Genomic DNA, 26,878 nt, shown 5'->3' on the forward strand with positions numbered 1-26,878 from the left:
ACTGCCACAATACCACCAACCTACCGTATTTCTACGCACACTATGAGCATTGGTTAACAGTGGTTGATTAGCGCTAGCATAAGGACGGCTGATGTTGGCTAGTGTCGTCTTATAGATGACTTGTCACAACTAATGTAGTCCATCAGCTGCTGTAACAGCAACAGTCTTCATTGAACTTCAGTGCAATCACGTTCTCACACGCACATAGACTGAATAAAAGACGAGGACGTCGACCACAAGAGAAAAAAACAACAACTGTGTATTGACGTTTCGGCACCCAGAACGGGGGCCTTGTTCACAATAATCTGTATAAATGCGCCAAGAGTAGTTTGAAAAAGATTCCCGTTCTGGGTGCCGAAACGTCATTACATTGCTTTTTTTTATTGTGGTCGGCGTTGTCGTCTTTTATCCAATGATTCTTCCCGACCAGACGGGCTTCCATCAAAGCCTTGATTTCATACACATAGACTGCAACCTTTGTTGCTTTTACTCGAGTTTTGTTGAACCCCCGGCGGCGGTAACTGCAACCACCAAACTCAGTTTTCGCAACGCGAAAGGCGCGGCCTCTGCTAACCTAATAACAACCCTAGGTAATGGAGAAAGAGAAAAAAAATAGCGCCAATACCTAATAATGGCCTCAGTCATTTCGGAAAGGTGCGGTCGCAGCCGCGCTCACTGATCATATATACGCAATTAGGCGCCACAATGATGCCGGACATGATTGATGATAACGGCGCAGGCCGTGCAGCGCGCTAATGAACGACGATCGGCACCTGGCCTTCAGAAATAAGTAATGCCAGGGCTGCTCGGGTCTGCGTAGGATATGTTTCATGCGATAGAATCGAAGCGCGAAGAGGCCAGGAAAAAAAAAAAAGGTAGTCGATGCTGGTAAACCTGAGCGTGAGCAGGAGGCGAAAAGAGGGTAGATGCGAGGAGGAAAGAGAATTTCATCGAAAGCGGATGGAGGCAGATATAAGAAATTGAGGGTGTTGTTCTGGGTCATGGCTTGTACAGAGTGTTCGTGCTCAATTATCGGGTGGTATAGCGAACAAATTTATGCGTTTCATCGCTACTACGAGTACATGTAGAGAGAGAGAACAGACCCCCCCCCCCCTACCCCCGACCTGCATATGTTCTGTAGCTCCCTCTTGCAGTTCTATCGTGAAGGCTACTCGACATCATTTGCCTAACGAGCTTGCGTGCCTGTGAAAACTAAATTGATGGTTAGGTGGCGGGGGGCGGGGGCCGGGGGGGGGATGTTGAAACTGGGGGAGACGCTGTTTCGCTGTTAAGTGAACACAAGTATGAGAACCACAACAAGAATGATTATTCTTGCTTCAACTTCACCGGCGATGAGGAGAGGTCAATACCTGAATCAATGTATTCGATTGGATGAAATTTGTCGTTTTGTCTACCGTATTTTTTTTCTATACGTAACGGCGTTCGTAAAACGAACCACACGCTTGCTGTACTGTGTCGCGTTGAAACCTTTTTAGATGCTACTGCCACGTTTTATGTTACGCTGGCGTGATTGCAACTCTTTGCAGGCGCAAGTGCAATCGCAAAAATCAATGTTTCACGCCACTTAGATGAGTGCGTGGGACTTAACTTACAAATGCTGTCTTTGCATTCAATTAAGATTGATGCACAACTGCGGTGGCGTTTGTTCACTGCCGTTTTTTACTCAGTACACTTTATTGTCTTTCCTATAAGCAAATCAAAAGAACTCTCGTTAATTTCGATGCGGTGATTTAGCTTTATCGATCCGCCAAACAGTGGTATCGTTATCGACAAGCCAGGTTCTTACTTTCTGTTTGAAAACCGCACGCAGACCGGCGTCGCCCTTTTCTGATAGCTGATGTATGTATTGATTAACCGTCCTTGAGATAACAATCGTTCGAGTTGCATAGCTATCGTCATATACTTTCCTTCCACATTTGATTAATCTTGCGTCACATGATGCGAACATGTTCTCACTGATTAGCCGTCTCATCAGCAGTAAAAAGGAAGAAACGATAACGATAAGTCGGTATTACGCTTCCAGTTTTACGAAAAGCTAGGCTGCCTTCGTTGTGTTTACGTTCGTCGCCCGAAACAAATAGCCCGCATGCTCGGCTTCTCTATGTTTGGCGCTGTTTTTATTAACGGATAACAATGAAGAGTGACTCATAAAAAGAAAGAAAAAGCACTTGTTGTTTTATAAGCGATCGATTTGCTCTGGTGTTCGTGTCTCCTGCGTCGCAGCTGTAAATTACGGAGCACAACTTCTTTTCTTTACGCTTTTTTTTGTTTTTTTTCAATGTGCAATGTTTGCTATGTGTGTCGAATTGTTTAACATGATTGCTCGCAACAGAGAGGTTGTGTGTGGAACGAAAAGATTTCTTAATTTTTTCGTTGAGGGTGGGGAGAGTGGGGTGTCGTTTATCTTGCAACGTTGTTGCCTGTTCTCTCAGTTCGTTGTTGCGTCGATGCCGTGCGCTTCGTTCTATCCCGCGCGTTCGCGCTCGCGTATTCTGTGTACGCGTCGTTTATTAATCGCCGAGATCTCTTGGTTTGAATGCGGCGCAGATTTATGAAGCTGCTGGAAAAGCTATGAAGGCATTAGGAAGCGTGTTGTTCGGCTGATAAACGTTTTTATCATGTCAGCAGCGACGTCGACGATTGTGTAATTTGTCCCTCTTTGTGAACTGTCTCTTTACTTCGAAGAAAAGCACTCGCGTTTTTGTTTTGTTTTTTTTTTCGTCGAGCTGCGTATCCGGTGCATTTGCGAGATCAAACACAAGGCACCAGTGCACATCGCTTCATCTTCGTTTGACGCGGAGATGCGTTCGCACCTGCGTCTCATGACTGTTTCAACACGGCCTGCGAGATCGCCGCCTTCGTTCCGCGCCTATACTCGATCTTGGGAGCCATGTTTATCGATACGCTTAATGAGCCGTGGTGCTCTCACTACATAGCGTTAAGTACCCTTGTTTAGAACTGCGTCGACGATTCTCTTTATGGGATAGCAGTGATCTTACTTATTCAAAATACCTCGCTTTGGATGCCTCTTTTGCATGGTTAGCTGTTGTGGATTACTGCAAGGCATATCAGTTAACAATATGTTGTTATAGAATTCTCCCACAAAGATCACTTCGGACACCGTCTTGTATTATACAAATTAATAGGAAGGATACCATGCAGCGTAAATCGTAGTTTTAATCGCGAACCATCTTTTGGGTCGAAGGCCGAGACTGCGGCTGAAGCGTCAAATAAAGACGATGCTTTAATTTTTTTAACTTGTGCGTCAAAACCCTGCTTCTTTTATTATACGTGACACCTCGCCCTCGAATACATAATTTCAGACCTCCTCTGTTAAGCTGTAGGTTAGTGTTGTGCAGAGTGTGATGCATGGAGTACTAAGACTACGCGAATGAAGGAGAAAAAAGTTGACAGTGATTTACTGATAAATGCGAGAAAAGGGCGTTTTTACGTTGCCTCGGCATACTTCTCAGTTTCAATTTACCCGCTATTTTACACTAGACAATACTAGCCGAAATTTTCCAACAGTTAGCAACCACTTAAGAACTGTCAGCCAACATTAGTAATTAGGGTTTTGCATTATACGAATAAACACGGAATACGGCAGGCTCCCCAAAAACTCTTACACTTCTGTATTTCTATGTTTTACTGTTTCCAAAGCTAATGCAATCATTATAATTAAAGCAATCGTAATAACGATAAAAATTCTTAGCTAGTGCTCATTTGACTGCTAACACCTTTTCTTTATTTCCTTTTGAGGTGCTAAGCATCCCAGCAACAGGTCACTTTACTAGGCGCCATGAAGAAGCATTCATCCGGGTTAAATTGAACTTGCTGCGAAAAAAAATAATTAAAAGAAGATATATATGAAGTAGAGACAAACTTCAGCGTTCGTGCCAAGCCGTTCGCCTTTGTTCGTGGGCTTAGAAGTTCTCTTCAAAAATGTCGTTCTCTCTTTCTCCCTTCCTTTGAGGCCTGTCGCGAACCCTTCCGTAGCTAGGCATCTTCTTCCGTCGACGCATTGTTCGTGCTCGCATTGTAGCGGGCACGCTGTGAACCCTTTCTTCTTCTTGTTTCACACCGTTTCCAAAGTTGTCGCAGCGTCGTTTCAGCAGAAGGGCTGTACCCTGTAAAAAAAATTCCGCGCTAAAAAACAAACAGGAGGAACAAAAGACTTGTTTACATACTGCTGCCGGCGCCGACTGGTTTTATTTTCTCCCTCTGGTGCGGTCGCAGTGCGTGCGATGTGCCCGAGTGAAAAAAAAAAAGAAAAGAAAACGATGGAATGGGACAAGAAACGGGCTCCTTCGATTGAAGAGCAGCGCGAATTCCACTAATGACTATTCTTTAAAATATTTTTGTTTGTTACCTCCTCGCTTTTTGTCCCAAGCGGAGACAATGAATCTTCGCGTCCGTCGCCAGAGTATAATATCGACTAGACACGAATGGCATTAACGGAATAAGACGCTGCCTTCTTCCCACCCTTCTTGCCAAGGACTTTCCGGAGCCCTCGCATCTTTGGTGCAAAGCAATGAACCTGTTTTGTTTAGCTGGAACCGTGATGCCGCGGCCGCCTTCGCACGGTCGTCGTTTGTGTTTCTGAAACGTGGCTCGGCGCTTGAATTGTCGGGTGTCGCGAATGTCTCTTTTTATGAGGTTCTTCAAATATGCGGCGTTTACGTGACCCTTACTTCTTTCTTGTTTCAGAATGAGGTGAGAAGATTAAAGAAATGTCATAATTAATAATCTCATTTGTGAGCGTGGGACGTTGTAGTGCGCGTGGGAGGTATTGTGACGGGGTATCCCTTTGGCGGCGCAAAAGATATATCGAAGAAGTCGGCTACTGAAAAGTGGAGTAGTCGCAAAGAAACGCAAACAAGCGCGGATAATCTTTTAAGTTCACGAAATGTACAATGCTTACGGATTGAAACGGGAAATGAAAACCTTTTGCATATCGACTGGTACGCGCAATTGTTCGAGATAATCGCGTCACGTCGCTACGAATCTTGCCATGACCAGGATTTGGGGCCATGTGCACGCAGCGCCATCTTTCGCCGGTGGAAACGGCGGCCGGTCGTAACAGAAAGGAAAATAGGCGAAAAAAATCACATCTAACGAAAAAAAGCTACTTACCAAAAATGACTCCAGGTTCTATACAGCGTAGACCCATTCGAACATTCTGGTAAAATTACAGTGTCGCACTGCAAATCTCGTTGGCTTCCATGAGTGTTAGCACTTTACAATGCGTCCCCGTGTGCTTCTGATGGGTGGTGTTCAACTGTCCTGGGAAACCACACACTTTGTGCTGTGATACTGCAATTTTACCGAAACATTACAGTGATTCCCTTCTGCGTGTAACCGGGAGTCCTTTTTGGTAACTAGCCTTTTTCCGTCGGATGTGACTTTTTCGCCTACTTTCAATTCAGTTACGGCGGGACGCCGTTGCGGCCGCCAAGAGATGGCGCCGCGCACAGATGTCCCAAAATCCTGGGAATGCTTCAAAGGTAATGTTAGCTCTGGTGCAAATGTTAGCGTAGAACTTACACCAATATGACAGGAAGTGAACACGGTGGAAATGAAAGCACGTGCATTCTTTAGCCCTAAAATTTTCGTATTTCAATCCGTGAGGGGTGTTCGCGGACGTTGTGAAGAAGCAGGTCGAGGCAGTGATAAGGAAGGCGACGAACAAGAGCGGAGGGTTGACTTTTAAGCTGTCTGGCCTGATTGCACAAGTAAATAATCTTTGAAGTTTGTGCTTTAGCTGTTTTCTATTCTTTTCATTTCTTTTTTATCATTTCGCATTATTTCGAAATATTATTTAAAAGTTCAAGTGTCCAACCCTTGACGAATCGCCAGTGTAGATACGGACCATAACAAAAGATCATCATCTTCGTCACCTTCGGAGTAAAGAGAGGATGGCTGAACTCTAGCCTAGCTGTAGTTTGTAATGTTAGACGTAATAGGACCAACTTACCGGGCAGTGAGCGAGGAAGCTTGGACTACATAGAAGCGGTGAAGAAACGAAGCGGAAAATGTTTCTAGCAAATTATCAAGGAAAGCTTGCCTCGTCACCGCCACATATTTTTGTAAAAGTATGCTATTTTTTTTCTTCGAGGGATTTACCATGTTGTCTTGTTTTATGGTCGATTTGAGAAATTGCATTTGTCATTTGTATTAATCTAAATGAAGGTATCTACTAATAAATCCTGTTCACTCCTGTAAAGCGTACTTCACCTTTACAAGTTTTAGGTGGAGGTGAAGCATAACTTCAGTGTTCATCACAAGAAGTGTTAGATTTACGCGGTTTATTTGGAGAAACGATACATCGAAACTAAAGAAACTTTAGACCTTGATCGAACTTCGCACTCTTTTCTTTTGTTTATTTCCCTGTTTTATGTAACGTGTGCGTAAGCTACCGCTAACAGAGGCGAAAGTGCGCTTCCGGGAGAGCTCAGCGTTGTGGAAATAAGCGAGGCCGGAGACTTAAGAGAAATGACATATCTCCTCGAATGAGAACCGACATCGGGAAATAGTGAGAGAGAACAAAAAAATCTTAGACAAGATCAGAAAAGAAAGAATGAGAGAAAAAAAAAGAGAATACTCGACCTTCTCTTACCTCCCCCTTCATACCCTCGACAGATGATCCACAGCGGCGCAGTTCTTCGCATGACACATACAGACACGTACGCGTAGTCGCAGATAGAGAGAGAATATGAGAAAGGAAAGCGCAGATAGATAGCCACCGTCTCCAAGTAGAAGCTCGGGCGCCGAGAAATCGAAGATATCCGCACGATTGCCTCTTTCTCGGTAATTTCTTTCTTCCTACAGCGCTTCGGGCCACGGGAGTCGGGGGGCTCCGGTTATGATCGCTTCCGCGTTTTTCGTGTGTTTATATATCATCAATGAAGGATGTCTTCTTTTGATTCCACTCGGTTTCTCCTTTCCCGCTTGCCATCTCCTGTATCGTGTCGCCTTTATTTCGTTCTTGCAGGAACGTTGTAAGCGAAGGGGCACAAAAAGAAATGGCAGTTAGACTGAAATAAGAAATGATTGTGGGGGTGGGGGGGAGTTGCATCAAGAGAACGAGAGATCTGGGGAGATTGTATAGCAGGATAGGGGGGTGGGGGGGGGGGGAGAGTCTAAGGTTCTTCTGGAAGCGATGGCCACCGTAAGTGGTCGGCGCGAGCAAAGGCTCCTCGTCGGGAACTCCCGCGGCGTAAGGCGATGCCGACGCTTCTTTTGCCGCTGCTACTGCTCGTTCTCGAAGTGCTTGCAAGAGGAGGAGAGGGGGGGGGGGGGGGAGGAGGCGGTTCGGCGCGCGATGTGCCCACCGACACCACCACTTCGGCTGAGTATCGTCGCTCCAGGTTCACTGGTGATTGGATGCGATAAGAGATGTTTGCTGCGTGTGTGTATATACCGGGTGTCCCAGCTATCTTTAGCCAAGGGTTAAAAAATACAATATTATAGGCAGGCGAGTGAAATCAGTTGCAAATTACTGACAGCCACCTTGCGCACTACAGACAATTTTTTGTTTTGTAATTAACCAATTTTTTAATTAGGACGATTTAACTAACTTGCTAAATATTGCCTTTAGGCAAGAAATGCTGCTTGCAAAGTTCGAGAGCGTCTTCAGAAACCCCAATTGCATTATTTGCGATAAAGAAAGTCTCACGTATACCATTTTTTCCAAGCTGCAAAGAAAGCCCGCGAAATACAAGAAGAAACACGTGACTAGCGCACACGCGCGCCGCGAGAATGCTGCCCTCAGCCGTGGTCTGAGCGAACGAAATCAGCTGCGGCCGCGACTCGCCGGTTCCGTTGCAGCAGTAGGCCGATAAGTTGACGGTGGTTTCTTGGCTCGTTGCCAGCCAGTTGGCGCGCGTGACGGGGCAAGTTGTAGCGAGAGCTGGCCAAGAAACCACCTTTAACTTATCGGCCTACCGCTGCAACAGAGACGGCGAGTCGCGGCCGCAGCTGATTTCGTTCGCTCAAACCACGGCTGAGGGCAGCATTCTCGCGGCGCGCGAGTGCGCTAGTCACGTGGTTCTTTTTGTATTTCGCGGGCTTTCTTTGCAGCTTGGAAAAAATGGTATACGTGAGACTTTCTTTATCGCAAATAATGCAATTGGGGTTTCTGAAGACGCTCTCGAACTTTGCAAGCAGCATTTCTTGCCTAAAGGCAATATTTAGCAAGTTAGTTAAATCGTCCTAATTAAAAAATTGGTTAATTACAAAACAAAAAATTGTCTGTAGTGCGCAAGGTGGCTGTCAGCAATTTGCAACTGATTTCACTCGCCTGCCTCTAATATTGTATTTTTTAACCCCTGGCTAAAGATAGCTGGGACACCCTGTATATGTGAGTTAAGGGGCGGTCTTCCGCTAGCTTTTATGTTCTGTTTTGCCCGTTTTATTTTTTTATGTTACCGGCCGCCGCTCTTCTGTTGGCTCTGTTGTTATGCTGTCGCCGATGGCGGGGTTTTGGGCTGGAAGAATAAGGGGCGGAAGGAATCTCTCTGCGTCGCTTCCCGGCGTGCCTCGCTGCGGTATGCTGTGCTCGTTGGTCCGCGTCGCTCTCGAGTCCTCCGGATTTGTTGCTCGCTTCACCGGGAAGTAGGCCACGCGACGCGACGAAAGGAGGAACCCAGTTGGTTACTCGTGTTTTTTCTTATCTTTGTATTTGGAACGCGCTGCTGCTTGAGAGGCTCCAGGGCCGGGCCCTTGGCGCTACGTGAAGATTTTTTTGCCTTTGTGATGATATGATGTATAGTTAGCTTATTAGCTTGCTATGAAGTTATTACTCTTCGTGTGTTTGCCGTCCAACATAGTTATCAAAACAAAAGGGGAGAGGGTGGTAGGGGAAAGTCATTGCGCAGAGATCCTACATCATCGACGAAATGCTACCGCAGCGGTGGTAAAATGGTAGAGCGCCCAACTCCGATGTAGGAGGTACCAGGTTCGATTCCTAGTGCCATCGAGCACACACCGGTTTCCTTAAAGGTATCTCAACCTAACGCTCAGTGATGTGGGCACTCATCTCGAGATGGCGGCTTCTCCTTTCCACTCTCTTCTATCCTTCATTCCCTCCCCCTCTACGCTGCACAGTGCTTCATTATGGGTTGATGAAATAAACGGCTTTCCTAACCTTAAACCAGTGTCCCTTCGATGAAATGATATTTCAAGGAAACTGCACACAAAAATTGTATTGCGAAGCGCGACTGCCGACCTATATGTACTGAACATGAAAGCAACAATGTAACATTAACTCAGCTACTTTCGCGGACTGAAAGGAAAGAATCATTGATTTTGATGCATGTATCTTTCTTCAAATCAAATCGTCTACTTTGATCCGAGTGCTAATAGACAGAGTAGCTGCAAAAAAAAAAAAAGCTGTGTCAGCTACCTTGACGAAGGCGCGGCCCTAATGACGTGAAGCTTTCAATGGCGGTCTGAACGCAGTTACTTGAGAGAAAGAAGGAAGAGAGCTGGCAAAACACCGACCCTGGCAAAACACAATTCAACTGAACAAACTTTCGAAAAAACTACACTCTCTTCCTTGGTGGCTTTTTGGTACGCCGTGGCTTTTCGCCGACGCAGGCGAGATATTCGAGCTCTTAATCACGGAAGAAGACGTGAAAGAAACGTTGTACACATAGCCTGAGCGCTGCAAGTCACGAAGACCCGTAATTACCCGCGCTTTTTTTTCTTTTTCCTACTACGCCTCTCTCACGCAACCCACGTCGACTGAAGAACGAGGCACTCAAATGCAAAGCACGCACGTTGAAGCCGCGCACGCAGCAACCGGCGCCCGGCTTTGCATGCATGCAGCGATGGCTGCGACCCGCTCTGTATAGCGTGCACCGCCACATCCTTCCTGCGCAGTGCGGTGAAGAGGCATTAGCGAGCGCTCGTTATTATACCGGTGTGCCCGGGTAACCGTGACTCGACGAAAAGCTGACGGGCGTACTGTCCGCCCTCATGTTCCCTGCTCGCTCAATACACTGAGCACAGGTCGTCCAACGCCGTACCGCAAACACTACCGGTGGTGTCTCTTGTGCTGTACATGCGTGTTGTGATCCGTGTTTTGCCTGGTCGCTTTCTTTTTTATTTTTATTTTTTTCCCCTTGCTTCTCGGGGGGTGCTTCTCGCCCTCTCTATTTTCGGCGGTTTTCGGTGGACGTTTCGAGCGAGTGACAAAATACATCACTTCCGTGCATCTTTCTTTCTTTCTTTCTTTCTTTCTTTCTTTCTTTCTTTCTTTCTTTCTTTCTTTCTTTCTTTCTTTCTTTCTTTCTTTCTTTCTTTCTTTCTTTCTTTCTTTCTTTCTTTCTTTCTTTCTTTCTTTCTTTCTTTCTTTTCATAAATGCACCGTCTACCAGTCACTGAACGACACTCACAGCTTACAGTTTTCACATTATGCTTGTTGTTAGGCCTAGAGCACAAATGAAAGTCCAGCGAATACCCCTCGATGCACTACAGAATATGATGACGTTGCCTTTTTCTATAGCTATTTCAGAGACGGAGGCATGTGTCTATGAAAATAAAAAGATGCTCGACACTAGTGAAAAACGAGAACATGGGATAAAACAGACTAAAGGAACAACGTTGAACAAGAAGAGTGTTTACTTACTGGAAACACTGAGATGCTGGTGGCAAAAAGACGCACTTATTTTCTCTGGAATATGTATAGATGCTCCATCAAACGTATTTTACATTATTTTCAAAGCGATAAATACAAACTTCTGGGCGACCACACTGCTCCAAATATTGGCCTGTTTCTCCAGCATCTACCACATCGCCTCGACAATTCAAATTCAGTGAGAGATGGTGGATTTGCTTTGGACAAGTTGCAAAAAAAAAAACAGTAATAAAATTAAAGGTGTATGCGCCAGAATGATGAGAAACGTGGCTGCTTTCCTAAAAAATATATACGGATAACAAAGCTTGATGATAGCAAAGTATTCTTAAAAAGGTCAGTCCTAATCGCAATGTGCGAATTACGTAAATATGAAGTCTGCCGGCCTGTACACAGAGAAGGTGCATAATTAAGCAGGGAATGTGAAGAAATTGACGACGGGCCAGATTTCATTTGATCATCCAGCTGCTTCGATGTGAAAGGGAAAATATTTCCGAATCCTCGCTGATACCAGATACTGTTCCTTTATCGAGCCGTAATAGTGGTCAATATCTCACGCCTTCTAATCTGATATCTATGTATGTCGCGTTTAACCTTTAGACATTTCGTAGGAGATTTATTAAGAGTGTAAGCGACGTATGAATGGAGCCATTGGCGGTCCGTATTTCTAGGCTAATCTCGCCTTAACCTTATCTTAACCTTATCTTATCTTAACTAGCCAACCAATCAACCAATCCTGGATCGTCGCGGACTTTCACGACGCTTTCTCGAACGCTTCTCTTTATTTTTCGCGTCGCAATTTTTTTATTAGAAATATGACTGTGACGGGGGCGAGTTTTCCAGCTAAAACAAGCGAAGTCGCTTTGTAAACGGCAACAATATGAGGGGATATGTTCAATGAAAAGGAATAGGTGTGCCAGTAAGGCTGTCTGACGTTTTGATTGAGGGACCTATCATCGTCAGATATCTCGTCATCTTTCGCGTGTTCTAAGAAGCTTTGAAGCGAACACGCTAATGGGACAAGGCGCCTTCGAAAAAGAAGGATAATAAAATAATAATAGTAATTTGTGCCGTTTTACGTGCCAAAACCACGATAAGATTACGAGGCACGGCCTAGCGGAGGGCTCCGGAAATTTCGACCATCCGGTGTTCTTTAACGTTGCACTGACATCGCGCCGTACACGGGTCTCTGGCATTTCGCCTCCATCGAAATGAGGCCGCCGCGGACGGGATCGAATCCGCAACCTTCGGATGAGGCGATGATAGATCCTCCTATCGAAACGTCGCCCAGCCTGTCCGAGGCACCCGTTCCTGTTCATTCAAGCTAATTCGCGCACTGTGTTTCCCTCTGTCGGCTCCGGCCTTTTACTGGTGATGCGAAGGGGCACATAGGATGAGAGCCAGTCCTCCGTGATCCGGGGAGACTAATACCGTGTCTTTGTGTCTCGCGTAGCTCCCGCCTACCGAAACAGGGAGAACATGGAGAAAGGTGCGTGAGTGAATGCGGCCGTTAACGGTCCTCGCTTGCTTCGGCTTTTGCAGCTCTCTGCTCCTTATGCGCACCTTTGCTCGCACGACGTGTTCTTTTCTTTTTTTTTTCATCGTTTTTCATTTTTTCTTGCATCAACGCCACCTGCGTGCTTTTTTGCCATTTTCTGCATTTGCGCATCATCACGCACGCATGGGCCTGAATGATTTTTCTTTTTTCGCTTTTTGAGCAGACTGCTGCGATGGCAGTGTGAATGATGATATCATCGTAGTTTTTTTTCTATCACGGATATAACGGAGTCTCTAAAGCATAGTTTTCTACAATATTTACTAGAGGGAACTCTGCGCTGCGCTCATTCATCCACCATGCGAATGATAGGTAGTTCACGGATTTGCTTAGATTTGCCGGTTGTGGCTTCGAACGCACCTGTGGCCTTGTTTATTGTTGCGTTTTGGTTTTTTTTTTCGGATAAAGAACGGCTCGTTGTGGACCTTCGTAAGTCGATTTGAAATGGTGAGCCTAAACGAGGTCAAGGTAGTCATGTGAGACTGCTGAACTTCTTCTGACCTTCGTCTTGCGACAAAGCGGCTGCAGGCCACGCGGAGCCTCAAGGAGCCGAAAGAACGAAGCCTAGGCAAATCCATGTACTACCCGCCAATCCTATGACGGCTGAAGCGCCATGCGTTGCAGCTCCCATATATACACTATAGCGCCAGATTTTCTTGTGGTGTACTATTATGAAACCCTATGCCCTAAAAAGCGCATTAGCAGAACTTCCAGTCACTGTCACGTGACGTGAGGATAGTCACGTGACCTGAGGAGACCATCACGAATGACGTCATGCCTCCCCAAAAAACTTGAATGGGCGGGAAAGGGTTCTGCGTGGTGTTGCATGTGCATCGCTATTTTGCCAGTGTCAGGGGTTTACCAGTGTTATCGAGGGCAAGTAGCCTACGCCGTGCGGTTCTCAGTATTTTGACAGCATCACTACTGCCAGAACCAGAGTCGACAATGACGTTACGCTCTTCGAATGACGTCGTACTTAAGGTTTCTGCAGGAGTCACGTGACTACCCCGCATGTGGCGATGACCGGAAGTTCTGCTGTTGCTCTCTTCAGGATACTAATAATAATATCTAGGGTTTAACGTTCCAAAACCACGATATAATGATGAGGGACGCCGTAGTGGAGGGCTACGCAGATTTCGACCACCCGGGGTTCTTTCACGTGCGCCTAAATCTAAGTACACGGTCCTCAAACGTTTTCACCTCCATCGAAAATGCAACCACCGCGGTTGCATTTTCGAACGAAACTGAATACTGAAACGAAAGAAACAACGGGTTTGTATAGTTGAATGTGTTAGTAAGTAATGCGATTGGCATATAGATTAGATCAGATATAGGTTGGCAATAGAATTCATTATTGGCGATATAATATGGGATTAGCTATAGATTGGCAATAGAATTCGTCGCTGGCGAATTTATGCTGTACTTTACGACTGAACGGCTTCTTATAACAAATCGGTACATATTTCGAAACAACTTCACATTATTTTGGGTTGAGTAAACGTCAAGTATTTTACCGAAGCTGTAAGGGAAGGCTTGTCATATTACAAAACACAGGATCGCTCACAGTTTGCGTTCAGGAGGTCCCACTCTGGCGCAGTCGTCAGCAATCGGTCAAAGAAAGTTTATGTCAGTGTCGGTGTGTCCGAAAAATACCATCGTTACCAGTTATATTTTTGTGTTGATGTATTTTGATGTCTTGAAGATAATGTTGGTGCTTCAACTGTCCGCACAAAGAATGATGACAATTCCGGCGCGCTCCCTTACTTACCGTCTCTCTGTTTTTTTTTTTTTTTTCAAAATATGTTGTTAGAGTTCTTGCATGCTCTCTAATATCAACATAACGCTGGCTTAAAATAAGCTGGAAATAGCATGTGTGATGCTTCTATAAGAAGGATAAACGGCGAGTGTACCTGCACTGTATGCGATGGTCTGGTTTTCTACGCTTACCATTGCTTTTTATTCCGTAATCATCTCATTTTCCGCTCTTCCTTTTCCCTCTCTGCTTGACCCTTCACTCCTGTTGTTTATCACCAGGCTAGAGGCAAACTTCCCATCCCGGGCCCTCCGCCTTTAATTTTATTAACTCTCTTTACATCTGTGCCTTTATGGAAGGCGCACTGTTCGTTATTGGAAGGATGCATGACAGCTATTGCATCTCTGTTGCCCGTCATTTTTTCTTTTTTTTTGTTTTTTTTTACCATAAAACATGTGGAGGCAGTGATGTTATCGTTACAAGACGCCAATTTTCTGTCTTTCTACACGCTTGGCGACGAAAGTATGTGGATAAGCGAGAATATATAAATGACTGCAGTATTTGTCACAATTTGTCACGCGTATGAACATCGTATGCACACAGTCCGGGAATTCCTGACGGTTAGCTTTAACGCGAGATGATTGCTTCGTGTTGCGGCCCCACCTGACGTCATCAGAAATGAAAGCCATGGCAGCAACACGTCGCACTACTTGCGTTATCCTCGTGTCTAGCACGAGCTTGGGCTGTGCCTAGCGGGTGATTCACTAAATGGCGCTGCAGCTTGCCCTGCTCGTTCCGAATTCGTTCTCTCCGCCTTCCGCATTGTCGGGGACTCGGCTGGTGAACGTTGTTTCTCCGCAGCAGTTCGCTTAAGGGGCCCCTAAACCACTCCGAGTTCAAAACATTAGAGAGTGGTGCAGGGTAGGAGACATCCGCAACTGATACTCTTCGTGCCTGGACCAGTCGAAAGCTTATTTCCTCTAAATAACGTTTAGTAGTGCTTCCACTGGGGCCAGTTGGTATGGTCCTTGTCCGTTTCGTGTTCTCGTCTTTTGTTTCAGTTCACCTATGCAGGGCATCGTTTCACTTCGCTTAGTTCCTCATGGCATCTCGCGGACAGACTGACGACAGGAGAGAACACCGCGCTTGTACTTCGTATTTTCAGAAGTTGCTTAGGGGCCCTTTAACATGGTTTGCCGTGCTGCGATGGTCTCTTACAACCTCGGCATTGAAGGCAGCAACATAAGGCAGTGACAATTAATGCTCTGGAACTCGCATTATTTGCTTAAGCGCTCCCGTGATTTTTAGTGGCGCGTGCAATGGGTTTCTTTTTTCTTTTGTTCCTCTTGCAAGTACTTCCGGTCGAGCATATACTTCCGGTTTTCTTAATATTCAGAAAAAGTATTTTTCTGAAAAGTATTTGCGGGGAGGGGGGCGACGCCCAAGGGCCTCATTCTGAGAGGGCTGAGAAGAGGGTAGGAGAAGGAGCGATGCGCTAGAACTTCGCCCCCCTCCCCCCTCGATATCTTGGGGAAACCCTCGCACGCCTGTGGTTTTCAACAACGCTGCAGTCCTTTACACCTTTATTATTATTTCTTTTCAAAGCAGGCGCTAAACATTCGGATTACATCGAAGTTGTAACACTGTGTTCGCGAAGGTGTCGCTAGTGGGAACGGAAACAGGTCTTCACAAACGGAAGTGACGACATGCATGGTTTAAGTCTGTGTTGTGCCACGGGCGTAGAACTACCCGCAGCTCCGCTATGCAAATATCTAACACGCTAACGTGAAAAGTATTAACCCTTTTAGCTCTAATATAGTCATTTCCATCTTTTGTTTTGACGCAAAAACGAAAACAACAGCGCAATCAATTCGTACAACCCGCAGTGCACATAGAATCGAGCTGTGCTTCGTGTCCGTGCACCGGCTCGAAATTGGTACAGCACAAGCACGCACACACACGTACCTGTCTCCACACGAACTGTACCTGCGTTGTCGACTAAAACCGAGCGTAGCGCGTCGTGTTTTCACCGTCGCTCAGCGCCCGTAACGCGATTAGGTGGCCCCTACGGACCCAGGTATACGCGGACTGGTTGTCGGTTGTAGTAGGGGTAAAGGGGAGGGGGGAGGGATGTGCTCACTTTACCTCGTTCACCTGCTCGAATCAGATTTTTTTGTTTCGTTCAACAACCGGTGGGACACCGTTCGCATGCACCGAACGCGAGCATGTATAACAGGGTTAAGCGAGAGCGCTCTATAGTTTGCGTTTGCGCCCTTCCTTCCTTCTTTCCTCGTTCCCGCCTGTTTTATTTATTTAGTCTTTTTCGCGCAAATACTGTAGGGGTTCTCCGCGAACACATTTGCTCAGAATTTTCTTTTCCGCCGCCTCACCCATTCGCCTACGCTCCAGATGTGGTGGTCGGTTGTTTCGAGCCGCGTTCTTCAACCGGTGAGAGCACTCTTGGGAATGGAAACACATTCGCCGGCTTATTGAGTTGTCGTACGCATACCCAATTTTCCGTGTTCGTTTTTTTCTTTTCTCTCTCTTTCTTTCTCTCTCTCTTTACGTATCTCTCGTCGCGTTCGTCTAAAATAACTCTCTCGAATCCTGTTTCTTTTTTTCTCTTATTCAATGTTTGCCGCGGTGATAACGCCGTGCATTAGGTAAAACGGCCTGCAGAGTGTTTTCACAGGGCAGGAAGCCTTCATTGCTCGAGGGACATTTTTGTTTTCTTTTTGTGGCTTGCTTTAGAATTTCTAGAGACCTCATTTATTTTTCGTTGCTTTAACAAAGGCGTGTGGGAAGTCTCCAGAGGAAATGGTAAACTGTCAGGAACATTCAACGAACAAATAAATAAATATAAGCCACATCGCCTTGCGGTAACAGTACAAATGCCTGTTGCTCTGCAGCCTTTAGTATATACCTAACTTGCAGTGTGAATAGTAGTCATGCTCCTACTGGCGGTTGAGTAAGTTTAGTCGTAGAAATTAAAAAAAAAAGTCAAATAAGTTCGTAAGTAAATGGAGATACGTGGCGATCGGCATTGGTTGAACAAGAGATGTCTGAGTTTGGAGCATTAAACGCACCCTGTTCGACCATGTTTGAGTGTTTCGGACAGATAAACTCATTGTTTTTTCTGTTGCAATAAGTCGTCTCATTTCTCTGAAACCAAACTGGCATCATTACGGGGATATCCTCCACGAAAATTGGTGTAAAAATGTGTAGAGTTTTCGTTCTTCTTTTATTTTTTGTATCAGTCGACTTTTTGTTGAGTCGAAATATAATGTCATGTATGATTGTAAGAAGCGAAGCCGCGGGCGCCATGGCATGGTTAAATATTTGAACGGAAGGCAATGAAGAGCATTTTATGGGGATTTCACTACATATGAAAACTACCGTGCTCATGGCAGCACAGTTGCGTTGCAACTGAAACCACCTAATGCTGCGGAGGAGAACAGCTGAAATTCCGCATGAGAATATACAGCAACTCGATGGGGTGTCAATAGAACCTCAATACGTAGGCGGCGTTTGAATTTCGTATACCTAAACGTTGACATTTCTGTTCGCTTCTAGCAAAGCAGAATATGCAGGCACAATGAAAAGGCGTGGAGGAACCTCTGTTATATTGCCTTGAGGCAAGGAAGGCATCTATAGGGAGGGCAAAATAACCGCTGGTAATTAAGAGTAACAGAATGGGTTTCAAGAAAAAGCAAGCACACGATAGGAAAGGCAGTAAGTTAAGTAGGCAGATTAGATTAAGAAGTTTGCGGGCATGACGTGGCCACAGCAAGCGAGCACAGGACGGGGTTGATTGGAGAAATGCGCGCGTGGCCTTTGCCCTGCAGTGGACGTAGCCAGGCTGATGGCGATGGTGATGATGAACCGCTCTTAAATACACGTCGGAGGGCTTCTGTACTATAATGGTTGTGTGTTCTAATCTCGCGGGAATGACAGGAGCAGCATGTGCTGAAAGTTCGCCAGATGTTATAACGCAGTTCAACATGCTTTGCTCGCACGTTCTCACGTACACTACAATGTACTTTTTTTTCGTGGTTCACATCTTTATGCACTATTAGTGTTACACTCCTAGTGTTTTTGGGTACGTAAACTGCTTTTGCTCTACCAACAATTCTTTAGTGGCACGAGCACCGAGAGACACTCTTGTTTCTTTTTCAAGCCCTTCCGGTTGAGCACTTCCGGTTTTCTGAATATTCATAAAATTTCTTCTAAAAAATAGAAATCGATGTTTCTGGTTCAAGGTATTGGATACCTGTGATATCGGATCATAACTTGACTAAGATAAGGATCAATTAACAGGCAGGATAACTAGCGAAAACTAATTGAGTTCGTTGAAAGATGGTGAGCAGCTGGGGTCGTTGCGCCACCTGGCGGAGCCGATCTCAACCACGCGCTTCTTTCTACATGGCCTCTGAGATCCACTTCGGCAGCGCGCGAAACGTAATGTTAACCCAAGGAATAGACCAGTGCACACAAACGCCAACGTGCGAGTGCCGCTACGAAACACTTAAGTCAGGAATTAGGGTCGCCTACAAATTTTTTCTGAGTGTAATATCTCTAGTTGGTGTCCTTTCGATACACTGCGTCATATTTCAGATATTTGTTTTCCTTACACTTCTTGCTCGCGCATGCGCGCATGTCGACAACCATAGCGCCATAGACGTCCTCCTCAAGAGGCCTTTGGCTACTCGTCTGACCTGTCCCTTTCACGATGGCTGGCCTCAAGCTCCTAGTATTTACGAAGCTAGTCTCCTTCTGTGCCATTAGCGAGGATGAGAGACTATTCAACTCGCGAGCGGCTGCTGTCTCTGAGTGGAACCATCTTGTAAGAGTTTGATGGTGCAGCGCGGATTCCATCGCTCATGGAAGTCTGTATAAAGTATACACTTCAGGCTGGACTGTCACGACCTGCGCAGATATTGTTTACTCGTGGCTACTGCGTTAGGCTTGGACCAAAGCTCGATAAAGAACCGATTTTGTTAGTGTGACGGGCACTTTCTAGCGTCATGCGTATACCGAAGGACAAGAGGGAGAACGGCGACTCTCTTGCCGATGCCTTCTAACGAACGCTCGGCTCGAAGAAAAGCGTTTCACTTCAGTGCACATGTTCCATAGAGAAAAAAACAAGTGAGTCAAAAATAACTTCGTAGCTATACTGTTAACACCAACGCGTTCGCGCGAGAAAATTTAGCGGATATAGCCACTCATACACTTAAAGATTTTGCTCACTTATAACTTCAACCACACACGATTTTAGTGTTACCTTTCACTCACTACCACGTCACGTACTTGTAATTTTAGAAAAGCTTGCCTACGTGCAAGGACACTTACGTAGAATGGCCTTTCTCTGCGAGCGTTTTTTGGTACAAAATAGTTTTCGTTGCAGTTTGTTAGACGGCTCTGTTTGAGCTCAGGCGACGTCAACACGAATATTATTTCGCGGGCGGTGTGCACACAGGTGGGGCGACGCCAAGCCCGCAATCTCATAACATCAAGATCTCAAGAGTACGAGCTTTATAAGAAAGAAAAGCGTGTTTTTCTTACCTTACCTAATCCAACTTAACATGACCGTATCGTGAAACGCTCAGGAAATTAACCACTATGCAAAGCTCTCGAACGACTTAACGGGGGCGTTAATCACTCGTTTAAGCCCTTAATCATTTTCCCGCACTTTTAAGTCTACAACGGCGATTGTCCTCAAGCCAACGAGCCTTTATAGTCGTCTACGCAGTCAATATTCTGCAAGCAACGAGAAAGAGGGTGTTCTGCGAACGACACCTTTTACGTACGGTGAAAATAGGAATCCCAACAAAGCCGCCTGAGGCGATTTTCTTCTTGCTTCGACTTGGGCTTTTCCGCGCGATCACTTGTAGCGTTGATTAACGGGCACTCAAAAGGAGGGCCAGGGAGTGAGCGCCATCTTCGCGGCCGTTTTATGATTACAACGAGTCGTCGACAGCCGAGAGGCTTGTGTAGCCCTAGACAAGCGGTTATCGCGCCTCCTCTAACCCACTCGACGGTGCGATGAACGCCGACTGTGGCGGGAGATAAAGAAAAAAAAAGTATACACGGCTGCACTGCGAGGGAAAGCAGTATACATGCGAAGGCAGCCGGGCGCGTCCTGTACTACTACTACTACTACTGCCTCGTAAAGCTCGGTCGTTTCGGGCAGCTTTATTGCCTATATCTCCTCCTTCGGGCGTGCCTTCAGCCTCCGGTGTCTGCGCGTAGTGAGTGCGTGTGTATGTGTGCGAGCTTTCATACACGCGACGCGCCGCGCGCTCATCTTTTTTGTTTTTGTGCACCGTGTGCCCGGAGAAATATTGCTGCTGCTTCTGCTATGCCTTGCCCGATCATCCCCTTCATCTTTCTTGCTCTCTTTCTTCCTCCTGTTCGACATGTGTTCGCTCGTGTCGTGGCTCGTTGCATGTGACACCGAAACGGCGTCCCCGACTGTCGCGCTCGTCTGATTTCCTCTCTCTCTCTCTTTCCTTTTCTCTCTTTCATTTTCTCTCTCTCCCTTTCCCCTTTCTTTCTTCCCGTTCTTCCTCTACGTCGTTCATCGTGGCCGCCTTCCCGGAACCGCCCTCTACGTCGACCATGTGCACTGCGTCTATGCCACCGCAACTGCCCGTCTTCCTGCCTGCTACCCGTTCTGCTGCGGACGATACCTGCCTTGAATCCACAGTGGCCCTGATGCGTGAAGTTCACGTGGAGCTGGAGGCGATTCGGAAAGAAGAGCAGGCGCTCAAGACGCAGCCCAGCTTGCACGGGTTCCGGGGACTGCTAGAACAGCGTGAGTGCATGGCTCTCTCTATAGCATAACGTATATGCGCTCCGTAGCCTACACATACCTTTTCTTTGAGGTACCCAGTGCATGTTTCGCCGTATGGCGTAATGTATATACTGTGGAACAAGCGTTATTTTTTGTGTCCGGAGTTTTTTTGTCTGATGTGTTTTGCTTCTCGCGTGCGGGAGAGGGGGAGAGACGGAGGGAAGGTGTCTGAGAGGTTAATGAGGCTTCCTGTGGTTTGCTACCCAAAATGTTTGGTGGAGAATGGCGCTGTACAGTAAAGAAATAAAGATAGACAGAGAGCGAGAGAGAAGAAAAATGAAGAAAGGCAGGGAAGTTGACTAGGCTCCGCCCGGTTGGAAGGGAAAGGGGAAGTAAAAGAGAGGGATGCTATGTAGACAGGGCTTAGAAGTTGACTTGTCCTACCTGCTGCTCTACACGATAAGGAGCAAATGGGGTTGTGAAATAGGGAGAGAAAGAGAGAATGAAGGAAAGGCAGCGTGGTTAACTAGAATTTGTTTGGTTTGCTGCTCTACACGCGGACAGTGGAACGGAAAAGTAAACGAGTGAAATCGCACCTGCCCTCTGTCCTCCTCCGCTGTTGCCTCTGTGCCGTTAGGGTCAACGCTGAGTGGAGGCGTGATGGAAGCCAGAAGCATTGATAGACTAATTACTCTTGCCAAATATAAAAACCGGAGTTCCTCTTGACATTTTCTTGTGTCCTCTCTGTTTGCTACAATGTTGCTGATTTCTAAACAAGTACTCAGCTAATTGACATGAGAGAGAAGAAAACAGAAAACAGCCTGGTTATTTGCGAACGCTGAAAAATTTGCGCACGAAACAAAGCTCTTTAATTTGCACGGTGAAGTTTAAACATTTTAATAGCCCCTCAAGCCCTCAGCTTCCGCACTCTTCTTGCACTTTGCAGAATGCCGCGTTACCTATGACGTAGACGCGAGCACCCGGGTTGGTGCCGCCATCTGGGGGCGCATGATTTGCGTAGAGGCGACAACGAGGTGTTATTGTCCCTTGCAACCATGTACTTCTTTACTGAGCTGCCGGGGTAGATCGTAAATTATTACCATTCAGTTGCGACGTTGTACTGCATTTTGTTGCAAAAAGAGAACACTCGCATATCAGAAGAAACATTCCTAATATTATTTTATGCATGGCCGAAGCGTGGTTGTTTACCGGCAGTTCTAATTCCACGTCTCCGGTGAACAAGTATTCCGTGAAAAGTGTAATAGGTATGCATCTAAGAGAGCCGCAATCTCACGAATGCCAGAATTATAGAAGGAGAAGCCGGCCATACCTGCGCACAATGCGTGACCGCAAAAATAAAATGATGTTAATTGAAGGCTATGCTGAGACATCGTGTTGAGAGCATTAGCATACGCAACGCCAACCATGACTGGTCATCACTTATTCAACACACTCTAAGAAGCAGACAACACTGGCAGTATGCGAATAAGTACGGTTGTTGAATTAGCTCACAGGTCACCGTCGACGTTATTACAGGTGCTGTCGACTGGTACAAAAGGTGGCAGCACCCTAAGCGGGGGCGCGCGCATCGAGGCATCCTAGACGTTATTATACCCCCTTTTTACAAAGTGTGGGTGGAAAAGGCCACCGAAGACACCGACTGTCTTCAAAAGAGTGGTGGTGATGTACTGCATGCAGATTACGTACCCGCCACTTAGTCACGACGCGTTCGTATCTTGCAAGCGGGAGCTCTCCCGCTCCCCACGCAACGACTTTCCAGTGCAGTGAACGCGTAGATTAAAGAAAGAAAAACGGGGGTTAGCGCGAATTCGTGTGGCTCTGCGGCGAATACCTGCGTTGAGAGAAGGGGAGAAGGGGGAGCTGGCAGGAGGCAACAGCTTTGGGAAGCGCCGAGCGCTGTCAAGGCGACAAACACGCGATAAACAGCTCTTCCCTGGCGTGTTCGCTTCTCCCGACGGTGTCTTCCGCTTGGGTTAGTGAGCGGGGAGCCGGAACGGAACACGCACGATATGCTCGTCTCAGTAAATCCGTGCAGTGCTTCGGAAGCTGCAGGAGTTCCCTGTAATGGTGAATTCGAACAGTATATGGACACTGTACCTACTAATCGTGTAGAATATTTTGTTTTGCCTATAAATTCGCATTTGCAGTTTATTAGAATGACCGAGAGCTGGAACTAGTTGGTAAGTATTCATTCTAAAAGACGGGGCATGCAAACGCGGACACAATAAAAAAAAAGTCAAGACAGTGTTGCAGTTTATTAACTGCAAGAGTTGATTATCAACGGTGGCAGTTTATTAACTATACACGAACTGTGACGTAGGGTGCTTTATGAGCTAGATATTTCAAGGCGCAGTTATGTATCTGAAGCTTCTCGTTTTGTTGGTGTTGTATGTATGTATGTATGTATGTATGTATGTATGTATGTATGTATGTATGTATGTATGTATGTATGTATGTATGTACGTATGTATGTATGTATATATGTATGTATGTATGTATGTATGTATGTATGTATGTATGTATGTATGTATGTATGTATGTATGTATGTATGTATGTATGTATGTATGTATGTATGTATGTATGTATGTATGTATGTATGTATGTATGTATGTATGTATGTATGTATGTATGTATGTATGTACGTACGTACGTACGATCACGTATGCCCCAAGCGCACAAGATCTGCAAGCTATGGAATGAAATGGCAGAACCTTATTTAGGTATTTCGGGGCGTGAACTAGCGCGTAGCGGGTCGCTCCCACGTCGGGACGATAGGTCTAGCCTCTCTGCCAGGTCGCGGGCTGGTTGGACCGGCCATAATTGTGCTTCTAAATCCCGGTTGCGTAGTGCAGCATCTCGCTTGGACATCTGCAATGTATAGAAATGAAACAAATTTAATAGCGAAGAGAAGTTGAGTTGTCCATAACGGGCATCTCAAGAGCTCAAGGGAATGTACTATACGCTGTAAAAATTCTATAAAATGTGCGAACACGAATGTCGTATAAACTGATTTTTCTTCTCATTGTTTCTTAATGGAACAGTAACGTCTGCCCCTGTTGAAAAAGCGAGCAGAAAGATTATGTTTCGTGGTCTGTTAACTGTTAAGCTGTAGAGTGATGACACACGTAATCTATGAGGGAGATAAGAACGCAGTCTGTTTGAACAGTTTATGCATATCTCAAAGAAGAAAGCCTCTATCGACTTATGCAGCTGTGCCTCCCAGTGTACGTGTCTGTGTGAACGAAGGCTTCGCTGTACGCCTGTACAGACAATTTATAAAAGCTTAGTCTATGCGTCGACTGTAGGCACACTGTGGACTGTTTGCCCATGAAGACAGCGACATCACTGGCTTTATGTGGATGGTAGACTGACGCGTGATTTTGCACTTAAGCTCATTTACTGTCGTAAGATGTATTTGGGTTGCGTACTAACAAAAGCTATCGAAAGGACATTAGATTCGTTATACGCCTGTAAAGACGGCCGTCCTTTGAACGTACACCTTCATAAGGTTCGCGTACAAAGATCATTCGTTATTCGCTAAACGCGTAGCTATATACTATCGAGAGTTATCATAATCGGCGAGTTGCACGCTTGCGTTTGCACCTTTGCCTAGCTTATTAACGCCTTGGCATCAGGAGGAACAGCAAAAAAGAGAGAGAAGCAATTTTATTTCGTGTCCGTAAAGTTGTAGGGGTGAGTATACCCCGAGAACTAAAAGAAACAAAAAAAAAAAACGTGAGAGAGTGTCTGAAGCCTTTGAGTGAAGCATTTGAGTGTTTACTCATATAATAGCAGCGCTGTTGCCTATAGTACCGGCAAGCGCTGGCTAGCGTTTGGTATCAAGGTGATTAAATTTAGGTAATATAGTGCATGTAGTGGTACTTAAAAATACATCTAACCCACTTAGTTGGCCTTTACCGCTAAACTGCCGCTGAATTAATTTTTTCGACAAACCTTCGTCAAGTCATCCGCGAGCTACAGCTGAAGTGGCGGCGCTAACCTGAAATGGCGCCCTGCCTCGTTTCCTGCACGGTTCCTCGTGCGGCCCCAACACCGGGCGACTGTAGCGCCACTGGGCGACAGACTGCAGCGTACCAGAAGCAATTTGGGACTAAGCCTCGTTCCAGTCGTGCTCGAGCCCACAGGGCTGTTAATCAGCGGTTCGCGCGCGGGCTTCGTCCGGGGATTTTGCGGCGCCGAGAACCACTGCCGTAAATTAACGATCCCTCTGAGCTCTACCTCGCTACTAGGAGGAAAAGGAAAAGGGCACCTCCGTTTCCCCTGCCCTTCCTTCATTCCTTTCACATCGTCGCGTGACCCCTTGCTCTCTCTCTCTCTCTCTCTCACATCTGACAGCCCCCTCTTCCTATCCAGCTCGTCGTATTGCCACTTTTTTTTTTCTTTGCACCCTGCATTCCTTCCCTTAACCTCCTTGGTCATCCCTTAACGTGACTGGTCTTAGCGTCAAGGAATCGCGCCTTTGGGAGTACTTTGAGAACTTGGTCCGCACTAGTGTGGTGCAGGTAATGTCAGCCGACCAAATAGTAATAATAATAATTGTTGGGGTTTTACGTCTCAAAAACCGCGATACGGTTACGAGAGACGCCGTAGTGGAGGGCTCCGGAAAATTTCGACCACATGCGGTTCTTTAACGTGCACCTAAATCTAAGCACACGGGCTTCTAGCATTTCGCCTCCATCGATGTGCGGCCACCGCGGTCGGGATTCGATCCCGCGACCTTCGGGTCAGCAGTCAAGCGCCATAACCATTAGGCCACCACGGCGGGTCGACCAAATAGGGTTCGCGCTCTGAGATTGAGTCACAATAGCGTGTTCATGATATAGAACTACAGGGTGGGGTTGTAACGTACGCACGAAGGTCCACTTGACTACGACTGTGCCAGAATCCCGGCCGTGGCGGCTGCATTTGCAATGGAGGCGAAAATGCTTGAGGCCCGTGTACTTATATTTAGGTGCGAGGAACCCCAGGTGGTCAAAATTTATGGAGCCCTCCACTACGGCGTCCCTCATAATCATATCGTGGTTTTGGGACGTTAAACCCCAGATATTATTATTACGACTGCGCCGGTCACCTTCGATTATTTTGGCAAAACTTTGAGGGAACGTGATCAGAGAATGAATAAATCAGGATTCTATGAAAACGACACATAGATTCGCTCATTTTAGACGCCAGTAATATGAACGTCGCCCATCGATGTTTCTCATTTCTTTTACGATTTAAAAAGCATAGGAGTATAGAATCAAGAAGCAACAAGTTTTGTGGTGCTCATTCTCAAGAGCTTACACAGCAGATGAACACTTGTGTGAAACCTTATGTGTAGCATCATCCCTGCGAAATTGCGCTCAGTATTCATCAACCGACAACGTACTGGTGTTTGTCTTCAGATGGTCATACGTAATAACAGTCGCAACGTTGCTTACGATATTGCAGAATGCGTGTCTAAATTATGCGGGCGTTCTCGTCCGCTATATTTAGATTACCTTCAATCACCTCCAAAACAAGAATAGCCAACAGATCTGGTATTATGCGTGCGAATACGGTAGCCAACTATGCTGGCACTATGCAATTACATTTGACGTTTCACACAAGCTAAAAGGCTTTTTTTTTCCTATTTTGCCTCTATGTACCTTCCACTTCTGACGCTTTAAAGTCTGCAGTGATGTAATGTAGGTTGTGAGCTTACGTGTATTAAGACTGTTAACATCAACTTGGTCAATGCTAACTCGCCTTCGGAGTGACCGCACCATCTCCCTGTACAGATTTCGCTTTGTACAGATTTCGATGTAATCGCAGCGCAAACTAGAAAAGGAAACAAACAAACAAACAACAAACTTGCAGACACATAGAAACAAAATAAGCCTCTCTGTGTCTGCGTTCATTTTTTTTTTGTCGTATGCACTGGAAATTCATCAAAAGTCAGTGTTCCAACTAGCCCAGCTAAGCGCTTTTAAATACTGCTTGGATTTTGTGGAGATGCGCCTGTAGGTCCGCAGGGAATGGCGGGGTGCCGTCGCTGGGGACTTTGCGGTCAAATTCGCGGGCGGGCCGCGCATTGCGCGACCCCGGCCCCTATCTCC

At 46.1% G+C, this 26,878-nt stretch overlaps 1 protein-coding gene across 1 annotated transcript in view; it reads left to right on the forward strand.

The window, feature by feature from the left end:
* LOC119396301 (protein still life, isoform SIF type 1) overlaps window positions 1-26,878 on the forward strand; it is a 263,129-nt gene that overhangs the window by 128,630 nt on the left and 107,621 nt on the right. Inside the window, exon 10 of the mRNA XM_049417036.1 lies at window positions 20,672-20,779. Within this exon, the coding sequence (XP_049272993.1) occupies window positions 20,672-20,779 (108 nt within the window). The remainder of the gene's footprint in view (window positions 1-20,671; window positions 20,780-26,878) is intronic.

The sequence above is a fragment of the Rhipicephalus sanguineus genome, chromosome 6, assembly GCF_013339695.2.
Source record: "Rhipicephalus sanguineus isolate Rsan-2018 chromosome 6, BIME_Rsan_1.4, whole genome shotgun sequence".
Classification (NCBI taxonomy): Eukaryota; Metazoa; Arthropoda; class Arachnida; order Ixodida; family Ixodidae; genus Rhipicephalus; species Rhipicephalus sanguineus.